Here is a 22,158-nt window from a genome sequence, read left to right as displayed (position 1 = left end):
TCCGGATATCTATCTATCTATCTATCTATCTATCTAGCACGTGGAAGTGGGAATTGGGAAGTGTGTGCACATACACACAACCACATGTTGCGGAATGTCCTCTGCCTCGGTTACCTTCCTTCCCAGGTACGTAGATACGTATCTACTAGATACTTAAATAAATTAATTAATTAATCAATCCCTACCCCCCCCCCTTACTCCATAGCAATATAGACGTTTCTATTCTTATTTTCGCTCCCGAATGTTCTATCCGAATAGAAGCCCATCTCCGTGGATATAGATAGATAGATAGTTATTGGTGTCTTAGTGAGGTCGGAGAAATTTACTTAGGTTATTACTACCCAGGTGCAGGTGCGCGGGCGTCGGTGGAGTCACTGTACTGTACTTTACTATACTATACTATAGTCCGAGTTAGTTGTTGGTGGGACGCTGGGAACAAGGCAATGCCTGGTATTAATGATATACTCCAAACCCCGAATGGATTCATCTCAGGAATCAGGATAGGGTCATCCGGAACGGTCGGCCAAGTCCAACCCTAAGTGACTAACTAAGGTACTACCTGACCTAGTACCTACCACAAAGCTCCAACCACCAAAGACGGGCAAGTATATAACTCCCCAAGTAAGTACCAATTTATGGAACCGGCTAGTCAAAAACCGACGGTTTTAATTTCAGGCTCAGCCAGTCATCGCCCCTTCCCAGCGTCCCAGACAGGTTTTAGGTTTGATTGACGTGTCAATGCCTGCTTGTTAATGGGCGGCCCGAAATACTATCTGGGTTGTGGTTTGTGGTTACGAACCAACTTGAATGCATTGGTTTCCCGTGGCTAAATAGATGGTTGGTAGATAGGGAGGATCTGGACTGGCGGGATCGTGGATCCATGCAGCCGTTGGAACTTGGAAGTGTCCTATTTTTGAGATGTGGGCTAGTACCTCGTATCTGCTTGTCTGTCTTTGGGGTGCTCCGGAGATACTTACTTATGTGTGTTTGTGAGGTATAAGGTGTTTATCTGTGTTTGGATATGTCTTTCTATAGAAGGAGTTTTGTGTTTTTGTGTAGGGGGTTGTGTTTATTCGTTGTGTCGGGATGTACTCTATTGGAAAAGAGATGGGTTGGTGGTAGATTGCATTAGGGTATGTCAGGGTGGTTCTCAATATCCGGTTCGATATCGGATATATAGGAGGAAAGTAGGATGTACTATAAGTATTCGACATCTGCCAGAATGGATTTGGTTGTGGGATATCCTATTAGTATTATTATTATCGTCTTTCGTGGAATTTATCTGGCTACGTATGTGACAGAAACAAAGTGGTTTAACTCAAAAGCATGATGACAGGATTGAGCTTGTACACACGGATATATATAACCCACACACCCACTAATCATAGATATTCCCACTCCAAGAACAACATTTTCAGCCAGGAAGACAGCAATTCATGCCACATCCGTCTCTCAAAATATCTTAATTGACAATAAACAACATTTATGGAGCACATGGTCTGTTGTAGAGGAAGATTGGGTGACAGTATCATTGATTTGATCGCTCCGATAGTTACAGTGCAGTCGAGATATGACATATCTCTGTCTCCCCGGAAGTTGGTCTACGAGTTAAACTGCTGTTGACAGATAGAAGAAAGAGTTTACGGAGTAGTTAGTTACTTCTATGTAACTGGCTATTATGCACGAAAAGGTACATGGATACCATGGTACATTATGCCATGCCATGTCATGTCTGGTACTTTCTGCAGTAGGCATCTGGAGACGAAAGTTGAAAAGAAGGCTGCCAGGGTCGTAGGCACCATTGCCAGTAATGGACCACAAAGAAAGGGGAGGGGAGGGATGACTTCGCACAAGGATGGCATAGATCGAAGATGAGAGAGAGAGAGAGAGAGAGAGAGAGTAAATTGTATGATGGTGCTAGCAAGGGTGTGAAGTGAAGCGATATCAAACAGACAGACTACAGACTACCAGTAGTTTGTCCTGTCGGACAACCGTTGTCTCGACCACCGTTAGTCTGCTGCACGCCAGGAAGCCGACCTGGATTTGCCTCTACAGCCGACAGGCTACATTCTCCGTAGTAGACCCAGTATTTGGCTAGTGGGATGAAGGGATGCCAAAGAAGGCCGGGTGGCAAGACAAGCAAAGCAAACAATGGCAGATGGATGGCCTGAGGGTCTCGAACCCAGTCTACGGAGGACGATTGTCATTCCCAGACGGGAAACGCATCCAGTCTGTCCTGACCTTTCGTTCAGAGTAACCAAGTTAGAAGTCGAGTCCAGACTAGCATCGGTAGACACGGGGGGCACCTTCCTGGCGTCAGGAACGGAGATATCCACGGCGGCGCGGCCAGGATCGTCGAGTCGCTCGCTTCACGCGGCGAACGGCGAGCAGCGAGCGGCGAGCGCTCATCTTCATGTGATTGTGATTGGAATTGTGATTGAGCCAGGCCTCGAATCGAAGCTCGATCGAGTACGTATCCATACTCCATATACGGGAACTCCACCATCTAGCTTGAACTGGAACTGGAACTGGATATCTCCTCGGCATCATGGTCTAGTCCAGTCCAGTCCACAGTCCCGTTCCCATGTCGCTATCCATTTCCCCCGTGTATAGCAGCAACAGTAGTGAAAACAGCAATGATAGCAACGGCAAAAGCATGGATCATCGTCACCCAAACACCGAACTCCTCACCATCCACGGAGCACCCCCATGAACAGAGGCAAGACTCCCAGGCGCAGCTGATGAAGGGCGTCCCTAGTTCCTCGTGGCAGTCTCATCCATATTGACCTCCTAGAACCCCCCCATCCATGGCTGGCCTTATGGGCCACCCACGCGCCGACCCACCCCGCCAGGCCCAAGGCCGGAGATATCCAGTCCAAAGCAGGATGGAGTGGGGTCCGCCGGCTGCCACTAGCAGCCGTAGACCATTCACGTCGAACAACGGATGCCGAAGGATGGAACGGAGTGGGAAACACTCAGCATGGCAAGTGGCTCTGGCTCCGCGGAGGCGGTGGTGATCTCCAGGCCAGGGCCAGTTGGCCGCCGACCGAGGCCATCCGACAGGATTTCAGATGCGCGATGGGGGGGGGGGGATGGGATCATTGGGATTGTGGACTCCACCACGCACACGATAAGTGGGGATCGTGTGTCCAATCTCCGGGAGTACGGCGACGTGGTAGCTGAGCCGATAGTGCGGTGGAAGTACCGAGGTTCTGCCTGAAGTCTCAGTAGTAGTGGTGGTGGGAGTGGAAACGAGTACGGAAGAGAGAGAGAGAGAGAGAGAGTTTCTAGTGATGGCACCGTTCCTAACAGATGTGACACTGACTTTGACACTGACACTGACACTGACAGGTAGGTGGCTGAGGCAAAAACCCGGACTGGCACGAGGATGCGAGTCATGCACGCCCAAACACGCAGACATACGCAGCTCCTGTCACCCATGCCTTTGTGCAACCAGACTGCGTGTCTCTCTCGCCCAGTCCCAGATGCATCGCTTCCTTTTGGGATCGACCGCCGAAAGGGTTGGCTCCATGGGCAGGATTGGTCCGAGATCCTTGGGACTGGGTTTGGCTCTGACATCGGCTAGCCATGAGGCATGACATGACTCGGGCCAGCCTGGGTCGGCTGCCCACCTGGTGGCCTTATACTAGGCAGATATATTAATTTAATCATTTAATCTATCTATGGGGAACCAACCGATCGAGGGACCCATTCTGGCATCCACATGTTTCCGAACGGTGTGCTGGTGGTAGCCTCGCAAAGCAGAATCCCTCCGATGAGGATCATCGGGGAAAGGCGTCCAGTCCAGCTGGAGTGGAGGATTTCTTTTTTTTTTTTTTTTTTTTTTTTTTTGATTGAAGAAGCAACGCGCATCAAGTGATCGGGATTTAGCAGCGGATTGCAAGTTGCAAGAATGTACTGGACCAAGTGGCCACTACTAAGTCAGGCATGTGTAAACGAGGCCGATTTGGGGATGGCTCCCGGCAGATGAGTAAGACGATGAGGTTCTCAGAGAGCGTTTAAAACCAACCACATTGATGGCAGATCCCAGGAAAATATCTCCTGGGCCCTAGCACCTTCCCAGAAAGTAGGTAAGAAAATAGAACCCAGCAATCCAAATTATTCATCCCTGAAATCCCGCATTCCTGCATTCGGTATCCAGTTTGCTGCATTCTGCATTGTTGACCGTATTGGGGTGGTAATGTTACCCCCGGCGCTACGTAATGGGGAGGGCGACCGGGACACAGCGTGACGCTTGCCCAAATAGTGCATCGGCTTTGGTGCCAAACTCGGGAAGGGCCGACCGCAGCTGCAGGCGGAGCCGACGTCTGCCACGTGAAATGAAGTGACCAGGGTCCAGAACTTCGCCAGCCCGCTACCACCGCTAGGACCGTCTCTAGCGGCGCCCGCTCCAGCAGTTCTCTCCCCTTCGTTGTCGGCATCTTTGCTCAGGGGCCGCCCACGCTAGCCAGTAAAACCCCCAGTCAGCCACAGCTTGCGTCGCGAAGCCTAAAGGCTCAAACATCACCCGCGCCTTTACACAGCCGACCACCCACCACCACCACCACCACCATCACCATCACCCTGACCACCCTGACCACTCTGACCACCCTGCAGCTCCCCAATCCTAAGCTTCCCCCCCCTCCCCAAAAATGCCGCTAACCTCGACTCCGGCCATGTCGGATCTCGACGCCCCCGACGGAGTATCATGGCCACCACTCCTGTACGCCGGACAGTAACAGTACCTTCAGTCCTCCGTAGTAATTAATCTCTGTAATAACGGTATTGACCCCTGGCTGCCTGGCTGCCTGGTTGCCATTGCTTGGCCGCTTGGCTGCGACTTGTGTTCGTTCCCCACGAACCCACCGCGCCCCTAGTCTAGTTCCCTGATGACGATCTGCGCTCGACGCCTTGACTAACCAACGTGGCGTTCGGGGAAGATGCTGGATCTAGGCAAGTTAATCCCCATCCATTGTGCCGGTTGCTTGAGACTGAGGTAGGCGCTTGCCCTCTGCCGGCCACACCTCCAATCACAGGCGCGACGCCTCGATCCTGACGGCTGTCACGGCCGTCAAGTGCCGGGCTCTAGATTTCGCTTGTTTGGAGCAAGCAATTTAGCAAGCCACTACTTGGAAACCTAGCAGCTTAGCAGCTTAGCAAGCAGCAAACCGGGGCTTTTGGAGGCTTGGGCTTGGATATGGAGCCTTTGGAGCAAGGAGGTGCCACCCAGACGACCAAGTTAGCCCCAGTCGGGGCGGGTCAGGGCCATCGCGTATGGGCTGATTTCCAGGATATGACGCTTGTCCTGCATGATGGCGTCCATGCGTCAGTGTCCAGTCTGCACTCTGCAGATGATAGAGATCGGTTAACCGTGTGGACGTCGGGTCTTTGTGTAACCCTGACCGGTGGGAATAAAAATAATTGGGAATTCAAATTGGAATAAGAAATAAGAATACGAGAGGCGAGGTACGGAGGTAGGTATCTAGGTACCTCTCTCCAGTCTCCACGGTCGCATGGAGCCGCCAAAAGCAAAGACCACCACTGCTGCAAGAAATGGTACTCCGTAGTAGTCCGTAGAGACTCGGAGGTCACACAAACCGTCGGAGAACGCCGTACTTTGGGCCTCAGGCACACAGTAGTACGGAGTACTACCTTACCTATAGTACCTAGGTACATAGTACCTAGTTACTACCTGTAGGTACCACTAGTACGGAGTACTCCCACGACTTTGTACGCCGTACGGTGTGACCGTGACCACTTACCCTGTATACTGGCTCGATGCTTTGAAGCCCGGCATCAGTTTCCTCCTGCTGCTCTTAGTTTGATCGGCAACCGTCACATCTTGCTTAAGTACAGTTTACACTTACCGCCCGCCTATCTATCCATCCTTCGGCAAAGAACAAAGAAGCCAGACAGACGGTGGCCGGGACGGCGACAAATGAAACAAACGAGTGGGTGGCTAGCGGTGGTTAGCAAGGTTTGGCTAGTGGCTGGGCGGGTTGTGCCGCGGGGCCTTGTTTGCTTGGGCCCGAGTCTTTGAGACTTTTGAGGTCTGACCGTCAGAGTCCGACCTCGGTATGCGAGGCGCTCACTGGTTGCGTCGGGCGGGGGATCCGACACGACTCATCATCCATCAGTCGCTCCCGTCTCGAGGGTCGACACTCGACAGGGTGATCTCATCCCATAATTCAGAAATAGCAACCGCTACCCTGTCTGAATCCAATAGTCCCACGACCACTGACTTTCGTCCACTCCCGTTCCGCGCGCGCTTGCTCATCATTCCATCATGGAGTTTCTATTCTTAATATTGTCAGGGGACAACAAGGGGGGAGGCCCCGATTTATTGATACCCGCCGCTAAGCGACTTGCAGTAGTATTCCCGAGGACTATTGGGGCGGTCCAAGCTGGAGCGTTGGAGAGCGTTGGATGATCGGCGCGCACATCATTGTCAATCTTTATCAACTTATCAAGTTTATCTCGGAATCTGCCCGTCGCCCGACCGTCGTCCAGCCGGACGCCGTCCATGCCGAACAGCTCCGCTGCACTGCTTACTCATACTAGTTATCCCCATCCGGCATTATTCCTTATGAACGCCAGGGGGGGGGGCCGAGAAACAGGAACAAAGAAGACATATCACGTCACAGTTACACCGCGGAGGCATATTTGAATGATTCGATTCGAGTGATTCGAGTGATCTGACGCTGCATACATGCATGGACCACCGTCCGCCCGCCCAGGCATGCGTTTACCCAGTGCGTTCAACACAAAGGACCTTTCGCATCCTGTGTATCACCGGATCGTGGAAAGGCCCCCGAAGAAGAAAACGAGATGCGATTCATTCGGTAACCCAAGTCATGGCAAGGCATTGAGTTGCGTTGCGTTGCGTTGCGTTGCGTCGCGTCGCGCGCGACTAAAGATTGCGACCACAGTTCCGCTTCCCTCCCTTCGTAGTAGGTACTCCGTAGTTACTCATGGCAGATGATGTACGGTGGGTGGGTGGGACAACGTCAACCTTAACCCCTTTCCTCGCCTCATTGATGCCCGGGAATAGTAGGCATGTCAGGATGGCGATGCGGCGGAACATGGGTTCGTCTTCCTTCGTTGAGATCACCCGATTCAGGCAGGCCGACCAGTTCGCCCTTCGCCCACCCCATGCCATCCCGTCCAAGGGCAAGATATACAAAGTAATCGACCGACCCTTTAAGCTCGGCGATTTTCCCGTCCACGCGCTTAGGCGAAGGCTATCCTCCCCCCCCTCCCGGTAGATAGATGAGGCAGCACCAGCACACTCCATCGATCTCATATGATCATCAGCATCGCCCAGCGCTTAGGGCTAGTTGCTGTCGTATGCGACCCCATAATATGGAGTCCATGCTTTTGGGCCATCCCATCCCATCCCATACATCCATCCCATACATCCATCCCATCCATCCATCCCATCCATCCAGTCCCAAATCCAATGATCCATTCCATCATTATTCATCGATGACTAGATACACAGTCCCTACTGACTACCTACTATAGATAGTACGGACTACGGAGTAGATAGATACTACCGATTTCATCTGATGCGATCACAACCCATCCACCCACACCCCTCAAGGCTCAAACACGTGTACAGCGCCCACTTTTCTTCCCGTTCGGGTCTGTTCTGGAACCTCCTCTGACCCAGTATAGTTGCCCAGTGACCCAGTGAACCAGTGAACCAGTGAACCAGTGACCCAGTCGTGACCCAGTCGTGACCCAGTAGTGACCCAGTCGTGACCCAGTCGTGACCCAGTCAGTACTAAGATAGATAGTGACCCAGAAACCCAGGGGGTGAGTGAGGGGTGAGGGGTCGTGAGGGGAGAGAGGGGTGGGTGCTGGGTAGAAGAATCAGAAAAAGCCCTAGCTACGGAGTAGTGTCGACGCTCATCCGCACTTCCGAGGGGGGGAAGAGAGGGGATGGGGAGAAGGGGGGGGGGGGGAAATGATCGTCCTGTCTCGCGGTACTTCCGAGGGAGTGGATCAGGGCATCAAGGGCTCCCCCCATCTGACCAACCACATCCCACAAACCGAGTTTGGGTCCCGAGAATCAGAAGCTTGGGTTTTTCTCGTTCCCTGGGTTTGTGTTGCGTCGTGTGGGCGCCGCCGCGTCGGTTCGGTCTTACTCGCTCGCTTTCTTTTCTTTCCCTTTTCCTTCCCCACAACAGTAACAGTAACAGTAACAGTCATAGTAACAGGAATGTTGTCGGCATCTCCCACTTTTTTTTTTTTTTTTTTTTTTTTTTTTTTGTGGGCGCCCGCGCCCGGTTGTTCGCGTTTCCTGGCGAAATAGGATAAGGATATTATATTTCCGATTCCGTGTTTCAGATTGGGGATTTCCGTTCGCTTGGATGAAACTTAATCTGAATCTGAATCTGTGACTTGCCCGTTGAGGAGGGGACTGAGGGTCTTGGTCTTGTAGTTTGGAGTTGGAGTTGGAAATGGGACTTGGGACTTGGAACTTGGAACTGGGAGGGGTTTGATGGCGGGGAGGAGAGAGGTGTGTTGTCTTGTGTCTTGTCTCAAACATCTCGTAATTATTGATTGCTGCTACCGGTTTGCGTGCTGCGGATCAGAAACATCACCCACCCGCCCCGGACCCGAATGGACAAATACGCAAATATGCATGACGAAGGAGACACCTACCACCTACTCCGTACGTCCTACTACCATGGAGCTCCGGAACTCCATAGAAGGAGGCAGGCAGGCAGGCAGGCAGGCAGGCAGGCAGGGAGGGAGGGATGGAAAATTCTCGGAACCGGCATTCCATTTCCACAACTACGGTAGAAACTATAGTAGGAAGCGAACCCAGCAGCCTGGGCCGACGCCTCATCTCATCTCATCTCATCTCATCTCGGCCTCGGTCGTTCGTTCGTTCGTTCGTTCGTTCGCAACATCCCTGGTAGTTGAGTTAATTTAGCAAGGCAAGTTAATTAATCTAACAAGCATAAACGAAGGGGGAGGGAACCAAAAGCCGTCCCCGTCCGTCCGTCCGTTCTATCTCCGGGATAGCTGGACTGGCTGGACTGCCAATGCCGCTCACTCAGCATTGCCGTCGGCAGCAGACGCGTCCTGATTGGCTGGGTAAGTTTCGCTTCCACGAGACCTTTTGGTTTTAGCCGGGCCTCGTTTAATAAAGTTTAGGACCGCTGGGGAATCAATTGCACATGGGAAACTGGGTGCTACAGCCTACGTAGCCTGTCCTGTAGTTAGTAACCACTGTACTTAGGTCGGTGTTCTGTCTGTCTGTCTGTCGGTCGGTCGGTCGGTCGGGGCGGTCAACCGACCGGTCGGGTTTGTCGGGTTTTGGAGCGTTGATTCGGGTTGGTTGTTTCGTTTAACTCTACCACCAACCCAACCCAACTTAACTATGATTATTTTTTTTTTTTGGTAAAGGACTATACTGAACGGAGTCGGAGTACAGGTAGGCAGAGTCAGTGTCAGCAATAGTGAGTATCAAAGAGGGATCCGGTGGGGTGGGACGTGGGAGTGAGGGCCAGGGCCAGGGCCAGGGCCAGGGCCTATCTAGTTACATAGTAGTCCAAAATACCTGCTTTGGTTTGACCCTGAACTTGAAGAGACTCCCTCCCGGCCGATCAATATTTAATCTTGCAGTTGCAGCGATGCCTTGGAAGCTGGCAGTTGACAGTAACAACAGTAACTATACAGTGGTGGAAGGCAGAGATTTGGCTAAAGATGATGTAATCCGGCGTCGCCGACAGTTGGCAGGTCGATCGCTGTTAATAATGTTTGGGTGGGGGCCTCAGTTCATTGATCGACTGTGCCATTGTTGCACCTTGGCGTGAGGCTGCCTGCCTTAGTAAGGGCCCATCCAACCAGTCACCTCCGACGGGACCATTCCGGCCCCAGCCCAGCCCCCCAGCCCCAGGGAAAGGGAGGGTTTGAAAGAAGAGGCCGGACGCTCGCTGTCGTACCTCAGGTACGTATGCGGTAATCGGCTGCGCGGTGTGGCCCGCCACTATCGGCTGATCGTCTCGGGAAAATAATAAGCAAAGAGAGGGATTGCGGACAAATCATCTTGGAGTTTGTGTTTTGTGACTTATGTACGAGGTACGAGTCTGAAAGTTTGAGCGCTTTTGTGTAGCGAGATATGTACATACATCATTTACGGACAGGTACTTAGTGGGAACTAAGGAGTAGGCCCAGCGTTCAACCACGAGCTTGTGAAACGTTAATTGAACAGAAAGAAGAAGAAGGGAAAAAAAAAAAAAAGAAAGAAAGAAAGAATATGACATGCGGTGTACCAAATCCCACTGTTACTGGATAGATAGAAATTAATATTGTGGTACGCGCGCGCGATTCATCCGACGGACTGATCTCGGATCCAGACTGGAACACTTCCTAATGCACTGATGATCAACAATTAGGGTAGCTTGGTCGGTCGGGTTCCCCCCCCCTCCCCAAGTCTACTGTCCACTCCTCGTCTCCATAACCCTTTCGGGGCTCGCGTGGATAATTATCATGGATCTCCCGGCCGAGGGAGAGCGGAGGCATCTCGTCTCGTCTCGTGCACACACTGACTGAGCTTCCAGCTGCTCCAGCTCCAGCTCCAGCTAAGGTGTCCCGAGTCGAGGTCCATCTACAACCATACATCTATGATCTAGATGTTCGGTGCCATAGCACTGCGTAACACACTACCTGTAGCCGTAGCCCCCTCCCCCTTGGATTAAATTATGGAGTGGAAGCTTCTTTAGTGTGGCTCTTTTCTTGTCCATCAGCTGTCGGACTCGCTGACCCATGCCATGATCTGACGGTCGATCCTAATGGAGGGATTAATTGGCAGGGAATCCCACGCCTAGTGCGCCGTGTCTTTCGGCAGTTGTTTTCGGTGCTTACTACGGAGTAATATCCCGCGGCTGTGGTGGTCGTGGTGGTGGTAGTATCTGTCACTGCCATCTGGAATGGCGGGTTCATCTGCCGTACCCTATGCATGACCTACTAGGTGTACCTTTGGTTGGTACCTAGGTTGGTAAGGTAAGTAGGCAAGTAAGGTAGGTTCTAAGTTAAGTTTGCGACCCGAACAAAGAAGCAATACCATCACGACCGACCGACCTACCTACTACCTACCTACCACCGACTCGGCCTGTCCCCCTGTATCCTGTTTTTCTTTTTTTTTTTTTTTTTTTTTTTTTTTTTTTGTAGCCTACAAAGTCAATTGTCGCTTTGTCCTGTCCAGGCCCGGCCCTGGCTTTAGGCACCCGACGATGAGGGACATACAGACACCAAAAAAAGACTCATTCGACGTCATTGACCAGCCACACATTCGACTGGATTGTAATAATGCATCCCACTAACCTGCAGCAGTGGCCGCAGTGTGGGTGATCAATCATGAGGAGAGTTTGAATTTTCTTTTTCTTTTTGTTTTTGGATTTCCTTTTTGCTGGGCCAGTCAGTAGTTACCTAGGTATGTGAGTCAAGGCTGGTTATGCATGCACTGCGAGTAGTAGGGTGCATCGGCGATGCAGGCAGGTCTCTTCGGGATTCTTGTTGGATGAGGGGTTCTCGGTTGCTGCATACACTGCTAAGTACTTACTTACCGCCCAAGGGACGGACATCTATCGACTAGATACCTGCCCTGTCTGGCGGTTTGGATAGATGCCGTGGCTACCCTGGTCTCGGCCTAGAATAGCAGCCGCCGCCCACACGATCGATCGAAGCCGGCCATTAGATAGATACTAGTACTGCTACTGTTAGACTTAGATGGATAGTTAGCAGTAGGCTCTGGCTCTCCCATGCCGACGGAACATTCAATATAGAGATGCGAGAGCTACTCTAGACGCCCCTAACGGAGTTAGGTTAGTCACCCGGGGATTAGCGTGGGGACTTGGCCTTTTCGCATTCTCCGGCCTCTCGTTGGCCGTCCGCGCCACGATAATCTCCGGCTCCCTCATCGCACTAAATCCCTTGGCCCCCCCGAGGAAAAGGAAGGGAAGGGCAAGGATGGGACAGCATCGTCCAGAGATTCCCTTCCTGGTGATGGCGGCTAGGCAGACTCAGGTTAGCCCGATGCTGAACAGGAGCTGCCATCCGCGCATCGTGCCGCGACTCCGTCAGCCGGCCCCAAGGGCCTGGTAGTCGGACTGTCGGTCGTCGAGAGATGATGGCCCATCACGGAGACATTTCCCATCACAGAACAGGCGAGTCATGCCTCATGATGGCCCCCCCCCCCCCTCCCCCCATCCCTCCCTTGTTCCTCCCCGGTCCCCGTCCGACCCCCCGTTCTCTCAGACTCTCCCCCCTGGACTAGAGACAGAGAGAGGGCGGAGGGAAGTTACCCCTCTGAGGTTGGCTGGGACAGACACCACAACACCACAGCACCACTGACAGAAAAGACAGACAGGGGGATCGACTTTACCCTCACATCCTCCCTCTCTGGTGCGCAATGAGACCGGTTCTGTCGATTTCCAGAACGGGAGGTTTAATCGACCGCTAGAATCCGGAAGAACGGGAATGGAACCTGAGCCCAACCAGGGTTGAGATCTGGGAGTGGGAGTGGGAGTGGGAGATGGGAGATTATTGGGCCCCCTCCCTTCCCCAAACCGGTGATCTGAGCATGTCTGGCATTTTGGGCCGGGGTACGTATACAACTCTACCACCACAGCGTGAGTGTGTCAGTGTGATTGAGTGATGTTAGGTAGAACGGACAAGTGCCGTGGGTGAACCATAGAACCAGGTCTGTACCTTAGGCAGCCACAGCCCCCCTCCTCCACTCGCCCTCCCCCGTCCCCTCCCCTCGAACGAGTCGAAACCCAAGGATCTACGGCGAGGAGGCCGCTGGTTGGAAGCTGGAACATGAGATCAGGTTCTCAGCGCTGCGTGATCGTGCGGCAACGATCAGCCGTTTATGGGGCATGGGATCGTTGTGACAGGTAAAACCAGGACGGAGCCTGAGGTGGTCCACTGACCGGCCGTCCGCCAGAAGATCGGCTGCGGGCTGTTGTATCTCGTAGGCCGATACCCATAGCCTGCTAAGGTGTGAGTATCTGGTACTCAGCCCATACGAAAAGTAAGCCGGAGTCCATACCCCAGAGAGCCTAGAGGTATTTAATAATGATCAGAATCGACTACTGCACACTGCACACTGCACACTGCACCATGCACCGTCGGCTCGTCCCCCATGATTAATGATGATCTATGATTGACTCCTGCCGGGCGCATGATGGAGAAAGGAAAGGTGTCCGTGGATCTGCACTAGCGCCAGACTTACTGTAGCCGAGCCCCGAAAGTACCGTTGGTTCTCCATCGGCCGATCTGTGTGCCTTCGTACGACGCAGTTACGTACGACGGGACTGGGCGCTCAGGAGGTTTTGCATTTTCTTTTTTCCTTCTTTATTTTTTCGCCTTTTTTTTTTTTTTTTTTTTTTTTTTTTCGAAGCAGTTTTATTTTTATTTTGGATTTTCCGTTTAGGCTTGGACTGGATCGGACGGTTGAAGATGACGCTGATGACGATGCAAAGTGGAGGATTTTCCTTTCCTACTTGGTACAGTAAGTAGTAGTAGGTAAGTATAGCTTCTTTGTCTATGATATCTCGGCATGAAGATGATCTACCCTCTCCTCCTTCTTGATGTTCTCGGGGCTGTGCATCTGTGTCCTCCTCCTCCTCCTCCTCATCATCCATGGTGCATCTCTTTTCCTCCCCCAGCTGCCACCATCTCACCAGTTCCAAGGTACGTCAGTTGAAGCAGTCCAGATGGGAAGGGCGGAGGGGGGGGGGGGGCAACCGGCGGAGAGGCGCACGTTTTTTTAGCTCTCGTTGAGTCTACCGAAAGGGTGACTAGTTAGCCGAGAGGGAGGGGTGCTGCAAACCCAGAAAATCATACATCATAATTAATACCCGCCCGAGCAAGACATCGCGTGTGAGCCACTGGCCGTACGCGGTACCGGGCCACTGGTCATTAATTAAGCTTTGGGACGGAGGTATCAGCCCTTGTCGAAGCGAATCGAGAAATGTGGCCACTGCGGGCTCGGGAAAATTCAGTGCCATCTGGCCCAAAAGGATCAAATCGAGTTGAAAATAATAATAACGAAAAAAGAAAAAGACAAATGAAATTATTTGCTGTTCGCAAGGATGGCTCATTCCGGAAGCCTCCCAGAACGGAGCATATCCGTCCCTGGGAGTGGGTGTCGTTCCGGCCGGCCACTGCCAGAGACCGACCCATTATTCTTCTTCTGGGCGATTTCCACGCCAGATGATAATCATCGGCGCCGAGATGACTGTACGGGGGAGGTTCACGTCGGCGTCTCCCGCCTGCCTGCTTTTGCTTTGCTTTGCTATACTCCCCTCCCTAGCTATAATTAACCTTTATTTTTTTTTTATGAATATGCATTTAATGAATTCCGAATTTCCGAATATTCTTTTTTTCTCTTCCCTCTCTGTCAACCTTGCTCCCCACCCCTCCACTGCCTATCCACCCCCCCCCCCCCTCCCCCCTCCCTCTGCCATCCACGCGCTTGGTCTATAAACCCCGTTCTTCTCTGCCTTCTCTTCCAACCCCCGCCCCACTTGTCTCTGGTACCTTGCCTGGATTTGTCTCTTGCATCGGATTGGGTCCTTTATAGATACCCCCCCGTTCCACAGCCCGCTCCCGATCCATCCCATCCTCGATACTTCTTTATATATGATCCCGGGAGCCTCCCTCTTGCCCACGCTACCTCCACAGCCTCCTTCCCAATCTTTCCCAATCCTCTCTCTCTTCCACGCCTCAACCTGAACCTCACCTGCCCTGACCTCCATCTCTCTCTCCCCTCACCATGGATCTCGCCAGCCTCATCTCCCACCCGGGACCTGCTCCCAGACCTGCTCCCATCTCGACCTTCCCGTCGCGAGCCTCCTACAGCCCCCGCGCGGGCCCCTACAAGCGCTCCATTGAACACACTTCGGACTCCTACTTCACCTCCTCCGTCCCGACCTCCTACACCCGCTCCCCGCAACCACCGCTGTCGCCGCCGGTCGAGGACCACTCCCCCAAGTGCTCTCTCCCCTCCATCTCCACTCTCCTGGAGGGCGCCGATGCCGCGTCGATGCATGCAGCGAGTATGGCCCCCCAACGCTTGACAAACCGCCCCGTCTAGACCCAAATCCACCGTGCTGACGATAGATGCCTGCAGAGCGTACTCGAATGACCCCCCCAGTGCAGCTCGACACTCGTCCGCAGCCACAACAAGCATATGACTTGAAGTCCAACGGCCCCCAAATCGCCCTGCCACCAACACCCCCATTGCGCCCCGGTTCGGGCTTCCACAGCGCCGGCCACTCCCCCGCCTCCTCGATCTCCGCCACTAGTGAAGGTCATGCGATGAAGCGTTCCGAGTCCTACTCCCAGGTGCCGGTGGCTCTGGCCAGCCCGACGGACCGTTCGTCCATCTCCAGCCAGGGTTCCGTGCAGCAGCAGCAGCAGCAGCAGCCCGTGTCTAGCGCTCCCTACGCTTCTCCCGCTCCCAGCGTCGCCTCTTACTCCTCCCCCATCGAGCCCTCTGCCTCGTCCGCCATGTACTACCAAAGACCGACCCCCACGACCACCTACCAGTCTGCTGGCAATGTGACGCCCACTGCCGCGCCGGTCCCGGCCCCGACCCACCAGCAGATGATCTCCCCCGTCACCCCGGCCTGGCAGCACCACCACTACTTCCCCCCGTCGAGCACCACCCCCTACCAGCAGAACCACGATCGATACATCTGCCGCACCTGCCACAAGGCCTTCTCCAGACCCTCCAGCCTCCGCATCCACTCTCACAGCCACACGGGCGAGAAGCCCTTCCGCTGCACCCACGCTGGCTGTGGCAAGGCTTTCAGCGTGCGCAGCAACATGAAGCGTCACGAACGCGGTTGCCACAGTGGTCGCCCGGTTGCCACCGCCATGGTATAAAACAATCATCATTATCATCATCATGCATTGATTGCATGAAAAGGGGGGCAAAGCACCCTAAAGCAAAAAAGAACACAAAAACCCAAAATAAAAAACCACCCCAATCACACTCTACCATCATCATCACCGCCGCCGCCACCATCACCACCCACCCCCCTCTTCCCTCCTCAAACCCAGCGACCAAATCTGCTTGCTCTTATTTTCTTCTTCTTTGAATGATACCCTTTTGTGCATGTTACATTATATATCTTTCTTCCCTTTTTCCCATCATCACCCTTTCACGCCTGGGAAATAAAGGGTAGGGCAGGACAGTACCCCCACCCCCCCATGGCATTTTTCTCTTCTTCTTCACTTCACTTCTTGTATATTTGAATCCAAGATTTCATTTCCTTTATTTTCTTTTTTTGTGAAAAAAAGGAGCAGGCGTCGCTGGTGCTGGTTTTCGGTCTTGGCGTGTACATACATTACACATGCATGCATCATCATCATCATGGGGGGAATGAGGGGGGTATGGTTTGGTATTGATTGGACGAGTCTGTCGGTGAGAGTTTTTTTTCTTCTCTTCTGTTTTTCACCTTTTTTTATTCTTTTTATATATATTATAGCTTTTTCTTTTCTCTTTCTTTTTCTCCTTGTGTCATTCTCATTTCCTTTGTTATGATGTGATATGACCTTGTGAACAACAAGATAGATAAAGACAACAAGATGATATCTTTATCTGGTTATACTTATCTTCCTACCTTCCTATCTTCTTACCTTATGAACTATCTTCGTAAACTATCTTTGTAGCTTTAGTAAGAGACGGATTGATATCCGTATTTGAATGATGGTGATGATGATGGTGATACTGTAAAAAGCGGGACTTGATTGGACTTGTATACTCTTTCATTCTTGGTAATGTTGCCGTGTGTATGTATGGACCTTACATACATGGTTCCATTCCTTCTGTCTGCCCCTAGGTTCCATCCATTGATTGTTATTAGGGAAACAATGAGAATGAATATAAGGTATAGATAGGGTTTGACGTTTGTTATGGCCATTCTACTACTACTACTACTACTACTACTACTACTACTACTACTTACTCGCTATCCTACCTGCTTACCTACAACGTATCTATCTATATATATCTAGCTGCTCTATATGGAATTATCTGATTAAAAAAATTGATTATTTGCCTTAGTTTTTTTTTCTCTTGTACATACGTCAATAGTCAACACACAATACAACGTGACCTGGGTGGACTTCAATTATCTACATACCTACCTACTACCTACCTACCTACGTAGATAGTAAATATTTAATAGTACTTATAGGTAGTGTTTTCTATATGCTACGTGCTACATGCTACAAATACACCCTACATCCCCTGAAGGATTTACAGTATAACATAATTTCAGTTATCGAAATCGTTATCGAAATCGAAATCTCATGCATATACAAGCCAACCCCATCCCACACCCTCACCCCTACCTATCCTATGTCCTTATGGAAGAAAAAGAGAGGGGGAAAAACATGACAAGAAGAATCAAAAAAATAATAAGGATAACACATCATCAACACCTTCACGCCACGCCACATAATTTTTCGGAATGATCAGTAAGTAAGATGAGAGAGAACCAACCGTCCAGGCCAACATAGGTATCATAAGATAAGATGAGATAAGCAAGCACACACAGTACAGTGTAGCATAGCATATAGCACAGTACAGGATAGCGTACATAGCACATGCTCAAGCCCTCGTCAAAGGGATATAGAGAAAACGAGAAAGGGAAGGAGAAAGAGAACCAGAGCCCCCCCCCCCCCCCCCCCCCCCAAGAAAAGAAGTAGGTAATCAAATCAGTGGACGCTCACGCGACCATTGCTTTGATTGGAAGCAGGACCACCCATAATGGCCATCTTCTTCGTGACAGCGCCCCGGAAGTTGACCAGATTGTAATCTTCCGGCATATGCTCTCCACTGTAGATGCAGAGGACGCGCATACCGGGCTGATAGACCAGACCGCTGAGGAGCTTGGGGGTGATGAGGAAATACTGGCCGCCACCGCCGCCAGCGCCGGCCTCGGAGGCCGGGGCGCAGGCGATCTCGACCAGACGGCCGTGGACCATGCGCTCGTTGCGGGGGTCCATACCCTGGTTGATTTCGTCGACGACGCGGAAGGGCGAGGCGGAGAGGGACTGCAGGGCCATGAGGTAAAAGATGGTGCTGACGGCGCGTTCGCCGCCGGATTGGCGGTGCGAGTCGAGGAGGGACAGGTTCTCGTGTTCGCGGAACTTGACGTGGATCTGGATGGACCACTGGTCGAAGTCGCTGCTTCCCGGTTCGCCGTCCGCGCCGGGCTCTTCTTCGACCTTGTCCAGGGTGACTTGGCCGGCGCAGCCGATGCGGGCGAACGAGTCCGAGAAGGCGTCGCTGATGCTCTTGATGATGGCGTCGAGCTTGGGTTCCCACTGGGCGCGGATTTCGTCGATCGCGTGGTTGTAGTCGGCCAGCTTGTTGCGGAAGTCGGTCAGCTTCGTGCGCAGCTTCTCGATCTGCCGGCCGCGCTCTTCGAATTCCTTGATCACGTTGCTGTTGCCGCCGTGCGTAAACTCGAGCCGAGCCTTTTCCGAGTCGATGTCCGCCTCGAGCTGCGCCACGTCGTGGTCCACGAGCGTTGACAGGCATTCGCGCAGATCGTCCTGCTCCTGGGAGACCTGGGCTATCTTTGCGATCTCTTTCTGCAGTTTCTTCACTGCCTCGCTCGCGGCTTTGAGTTCTTGCTGGGCCTCCTTCAACTCTCCGCGCTTGTCCTCCAGCATCTGCCGATGTTCGGTGTTTCGGACCTTGAGGGCTTCGAGGTCCGAGAACCCTTCAATGTGCTGGACCTTCAGCCTGGTGAGTTCTTCGTGCAGGCTTTGAAGCTTCTCGACCGCGCTCTGCTTTGCGTTAGTCATGATATCGATATCGGCTGAATCGGTCCAGGGAGACATACAGCATATTCAATGGTCGCCTCGGCCTTTTGGATGGATACCTGATCCTGCTCGCTACGGATTTCGGCGACTCTCGTCTTGATCCCGTCGAAATGTCTGTGGGCATCACCGAGTTTGACTTCTTGCTGGCCTATTTCATGATGTTAGAAGAAGGGTCACCCGCGTAATGAGGGCAACAACGGGAAGACGTACGGATTCTTTCTGGAATGGCTCTATAGTTCGTCAGAGCCGTTTGCTTGTCTGCCTTCTCCTTCTCGAGTTGTTTCTAAATACGCCCCATGTTAGCAGAAAAGCCTAGAAGTAGCTGGGGCTGACCATACCCGTTCTCCATCAATTTCATTATATTCCTCCTGCAGCTTGCCAAGCTTGGCCTTCTCGCCCTCCATAGTTTCCTGTATTTCTTGAGCTTCACCTTTGAGCGTGCTAATCCTCTGCAACAGGCCTTCCTTCTCTGATAAATTCACCGGCTGAGAAGTCCACACCCTCGCAGGCCTTATTTTTCTCGTCATAGTGCTGACAGCGTCGGGACCATATATCTTTCGCCGGCTAACGACATATTTGGTAGACCCTGAAACCCAGGAACTTATTTTCTCGTGGGTTTTCAATCGCTCGAAATTAGCGGGCGAGACATCTCTAAGGGAAATTGGCGTCTTTTCCATCCCTTTATCGCCGACAAGCATAGCCAGGACGGGTTCCGGTCCATCGAGATAATCCATGGCCCACCCTTCCAAGCCTAGGCTTCGCATTTCGTCGTCCGACACAGGGCGGCGGAAACTCTGCAGCGACTGAGAGCAAGTCCTGATACTGATATCGTGCAAATTTTGCTCTTTAGTAAGGTATTTCTGCATCGATTTGAAGTCATTCGTGGTTTGTGCGGTAAATGCTATAAAATCGTTGCGTTGTAGTAATGACTCCATGATGTTGGCGTATCTCGGGTCTTTAACCGAGCAGGTGATAACTGGAGGACCAAAAACCTCCTTCTCGAACTTGTCCTGATTCTTTTGAATCCAGTGATAAGCCCGTAGGGTGTCCTCTGATAATTGTCTAAGCTTGGCCTCCTGCCGCCCAGAAACCGAATCAAGGTCTTTCAACTGCCGTTCCGTCTGTTTGATCTGATCGGCCTTTTCTTGGATTGAATCGAAGAGTGGCCGTCGATCATTCTTGATCTGATGTGCTTTCTCCTCAATATCTCGGACCTCGCGTCGTTTCTCTCTCTGGTATACTCATTAGCAAGCACAGCGAGGGTCGTTCGGATGTAACCTACAATTCTCTCGTTATACCAATCCACATCAAGCTCCACAGACTCTTCTTCCAACTGGCGTTTGAGTTTGTGGATTGCTTGCTGGGCTTTGGCCGCATCTTGCCTATAGTTGTGACCACTCTTCTTTTCAGCTTCGATACGATGGTCAAAGTCCTTCATCGACTCCTCGTGTTGCTCAATCTTCTTGGCGAGGGCGGAGGCCGCACGGTCCGCATCCTCTACAGACCGCGTTTTGTACTTGATCACTTCGTCCACCTGCAGACAGTATTGTTGCTTTGCGTTCACAGACCTCAGAGCTGGTTCGAGCTGGGCTTTGAGTTCGTCTAGCTCCTCATGAATCCTATCTCTGTGGCCCTTCAACTCCGTCCACTTATTGTGAGCTTCCTTGTACTGCGTAACTGGGCGGGCAAACTCCAGCATTTCGATCTTTCTCTTGATCTGCGCTCGTTGGCGCATTCTCTCAACGTCTTCTCTTTGCATCTCCTGCCGGTCCTCGAGATTCGCAAGCATATCCCTGTCACCCTGGTTGTCCATTTGCAGCTTCTTCTGCTCACCCCGCAGGCGTTTCAAGTTGTCATGCCACTCAATCATTTCCTCGCCAGCAGCGGCTCTTTGCGTCGAATTGAGGAGCTCAATTGGCGTGAGAGCCGCAAATTCGCTGACCTTGTCTTGGGGGAGGAACTGGCAAAGATTGTCGATCTGGATGGCGAATGACTGGGCAAGTTTCAGCACCTGGTTGCGAGAGGCCTGCTTCCCATTGAGCGTGAAGGTGCTTTTGTTCCCGTCGCGCTTGATTGTCCTGGAAACTACAGGGTTCCGACGAAAGCGAGGACCGCCTGCGAGCTCGATCTCGATGATTGCTTCTCTACACCCGTGCTTGACAAACTCCCCAGGGTCTTTGGCACGACCCAGATGCTGAACACGGAATCGGTCAGAACATACTACTTCGTACAAGGGGCGGCTTCATACCTGTGGTCCCCACCCTAAGCCCAGACATATCGCGCAGACCAAGGTACTCTTTCCGGTACCATTGGGGCCTATCACCATATTCAACTTCGGACCAGGGAAGAATTCCGCTGAGGTATAGGTAACGAAGTCCGTGACTTTAATGCGCACAATGGCGCCTGGCTTGTAAGCCTCCTGCGCGGGCTTGCCTCGATCGCTAGTTCGCGAGTCTCTTGTTCGCACAGATGCAGCTCGACGGCTAGTGTCATTCGCGACCTGGCTCTCCGTGGATCTGGAAGCGCTATCCTCGCCATTTTCTTCGGCCGCTTCCTCGTATTCGTCGTCTTCCACAGCTTCTTCAGCCTCGTCTTCCTCCGCAGCTTCTTCGTCCTCGTCCTCTCCTACACGTTCGGCAGCCTCATCTCCCACGGGTTCTTCGGCCTCGTCTTCTTCCGCAGGGTTTTCAGCTTCTTCGTCTTCATCCATAGGTTCCCCAACTTCCTCGTGTTCCTTCACTGCTTCCTCTGCCTCGGCTTCCCCCACGGGTTCTTCAACCTCGGTGTCTTCCTCCGCAGGTTCGGCAGCCTCGTGTTGCACAGGTTCTTCGGCCTCGACGTATTCGTCGACAGCTTGGCCAGCCTGGGTGTCCTCTTCCACAGGCTCCTCAGCTTCGCCGTCTTCCTCCTCGAAATTTGAAGACTCATCTTCATCGCCGTCTTCCTCTCCAGCTTCCTCAGATCCATCCTCCCGATTGTCATCGTCCTCCGCAATCTCCTCGCCTTCCTCACTGTTATTTTCCGTCGTCTTTTCCCCCGTAACTTCCTCTCCCGTAACTTCATCCCCATCATTATCTTCCACAGCCTCTTCAGACTCAGACTGAGACTGAGACTGAGCCTCAGCCTCAGTCCCCTCAACATATTCAGCATTATCATCCTCCACAACCTCTTCCTCTTCTTCCTCCTCTTCCTCCCCTCCCTGCCCATCCACTTCCTCCTCCTCCCCCCAGACTTTTCCGTATCATCAGCCCCTAGCTGCTCGCTCGCATCGCTCGCATTTTCATCACTCTC

The 22,158-nt window shown here is 52.3% G+C and overlaps 4 protein-coding genes across 4 annotated transcripts; 1 reads left to right on the top strand and 3 right to left on the bottom strand.

The window, feature by feature from the left end:
* Positions 1-2,770: 2,770 nt before the first annotated feature.
* On the bottom strand, positions 2,771-3,824 carry BO70DRAFT_26549 (uncharacterized protein). The gene is made up of 2 exons (XM_025538944.1): positions 3,697-3,824; positions 2,771-3,646 (listed from the first exon to the last, which is right to left on the bottom strand). Exon 2 carries the CDS (start codon positions 3,577-3,579, stop codon positions 2,929-2,931), a length of 651 nt encoding a protein of 216 aa, XP_025399905.1. The 5' UTR covers positions 3,580-3,646; positions 3,697-3,824; the 3' UTR covers positions 2,771-2,928.
* Positions 3,825-14,797: 10,973 nt separating this feature from the next.
* Positions 14,798-15,912, top strand: BO70DRAFT_395902 (uncharacterized protein; the record flags this gene model as incomplete). Its single annotated transcript, XM_025546577.1, has 2 exons — positions 14,798-15,080; positions 15,155-15,912. 2 exons carry the CDS (start codon positions 14,798-14,800, stop codon positions 15,910-15,912), a joined length of 1,041 nt encoding a protein of 346 aa, XP_025399904.1.
* A 1,428-nt stretch (positions 15,913-17,340) lies between these two features.
* On the bottom strand, positions 17,341-17,700 carry BO70DRAFT_26475 (uncharacterized protein). Its single transcript, XM_025538941.1, has one exon. The coding sequence runs from the start codon at positions 17,633-17,635 to the stop codon at positions 17,441-17,443; it is 195 nt and encodes a 64-aa protein (XP_025399903.1). The 5' UTR covers positions 17,636-17,700; the 3' UTR covers positions 17,341-17,440.
* Positions 17,701-17,745: 45 nt separating this feature from the next.
* BO70DRAFT_313806 (DNA repair ATPase SMC5) lies at positions 17,746-22,040 on the bottom strand. Its single transcript, XM_025540258.1, has 6 exons — positions 21,116-22,040; positions 20,150-21,061; positions 19,206-20,099; positions 19,078-19,150; positions 18,888-19,015; positions 17,746-18,831 (listed from the first exon to the last, which is right to left on the bottom strand). Exons 1-6 carry the CDS (start codon positions 21,575-21,577, stop codon positions 17,752-17,754), a joined length of 3,549 nt encoding a protein of 1,182 aa, XP_025399902.1. The 5' UTR covers positions 21,578-22,040; the 3' UTR covers positions 17,746-17,751.
* Between the last annotated feature and the right edge of the window lie 118 nt (positions 22,041-22,158).

Source organism: Aspergillus heteromorphus (genome assembly GCF_003184545.1).
Source record: "Aspergillus heteromorphus CBS 117.55 chromosome Unknown BO70scaffold_10, whole genome shotgun sequence".
Taxonomy (NCBI): Eukaryota; Fungi; Ascomycota; class Eurotiomycetes; order Eurotiales; family Aspergillaceae; genus Aspergillus; species Aspergillus heteromorphus.
This window is presented reverse-complemented; position numbering and strand designations above follow the sequence as displayed.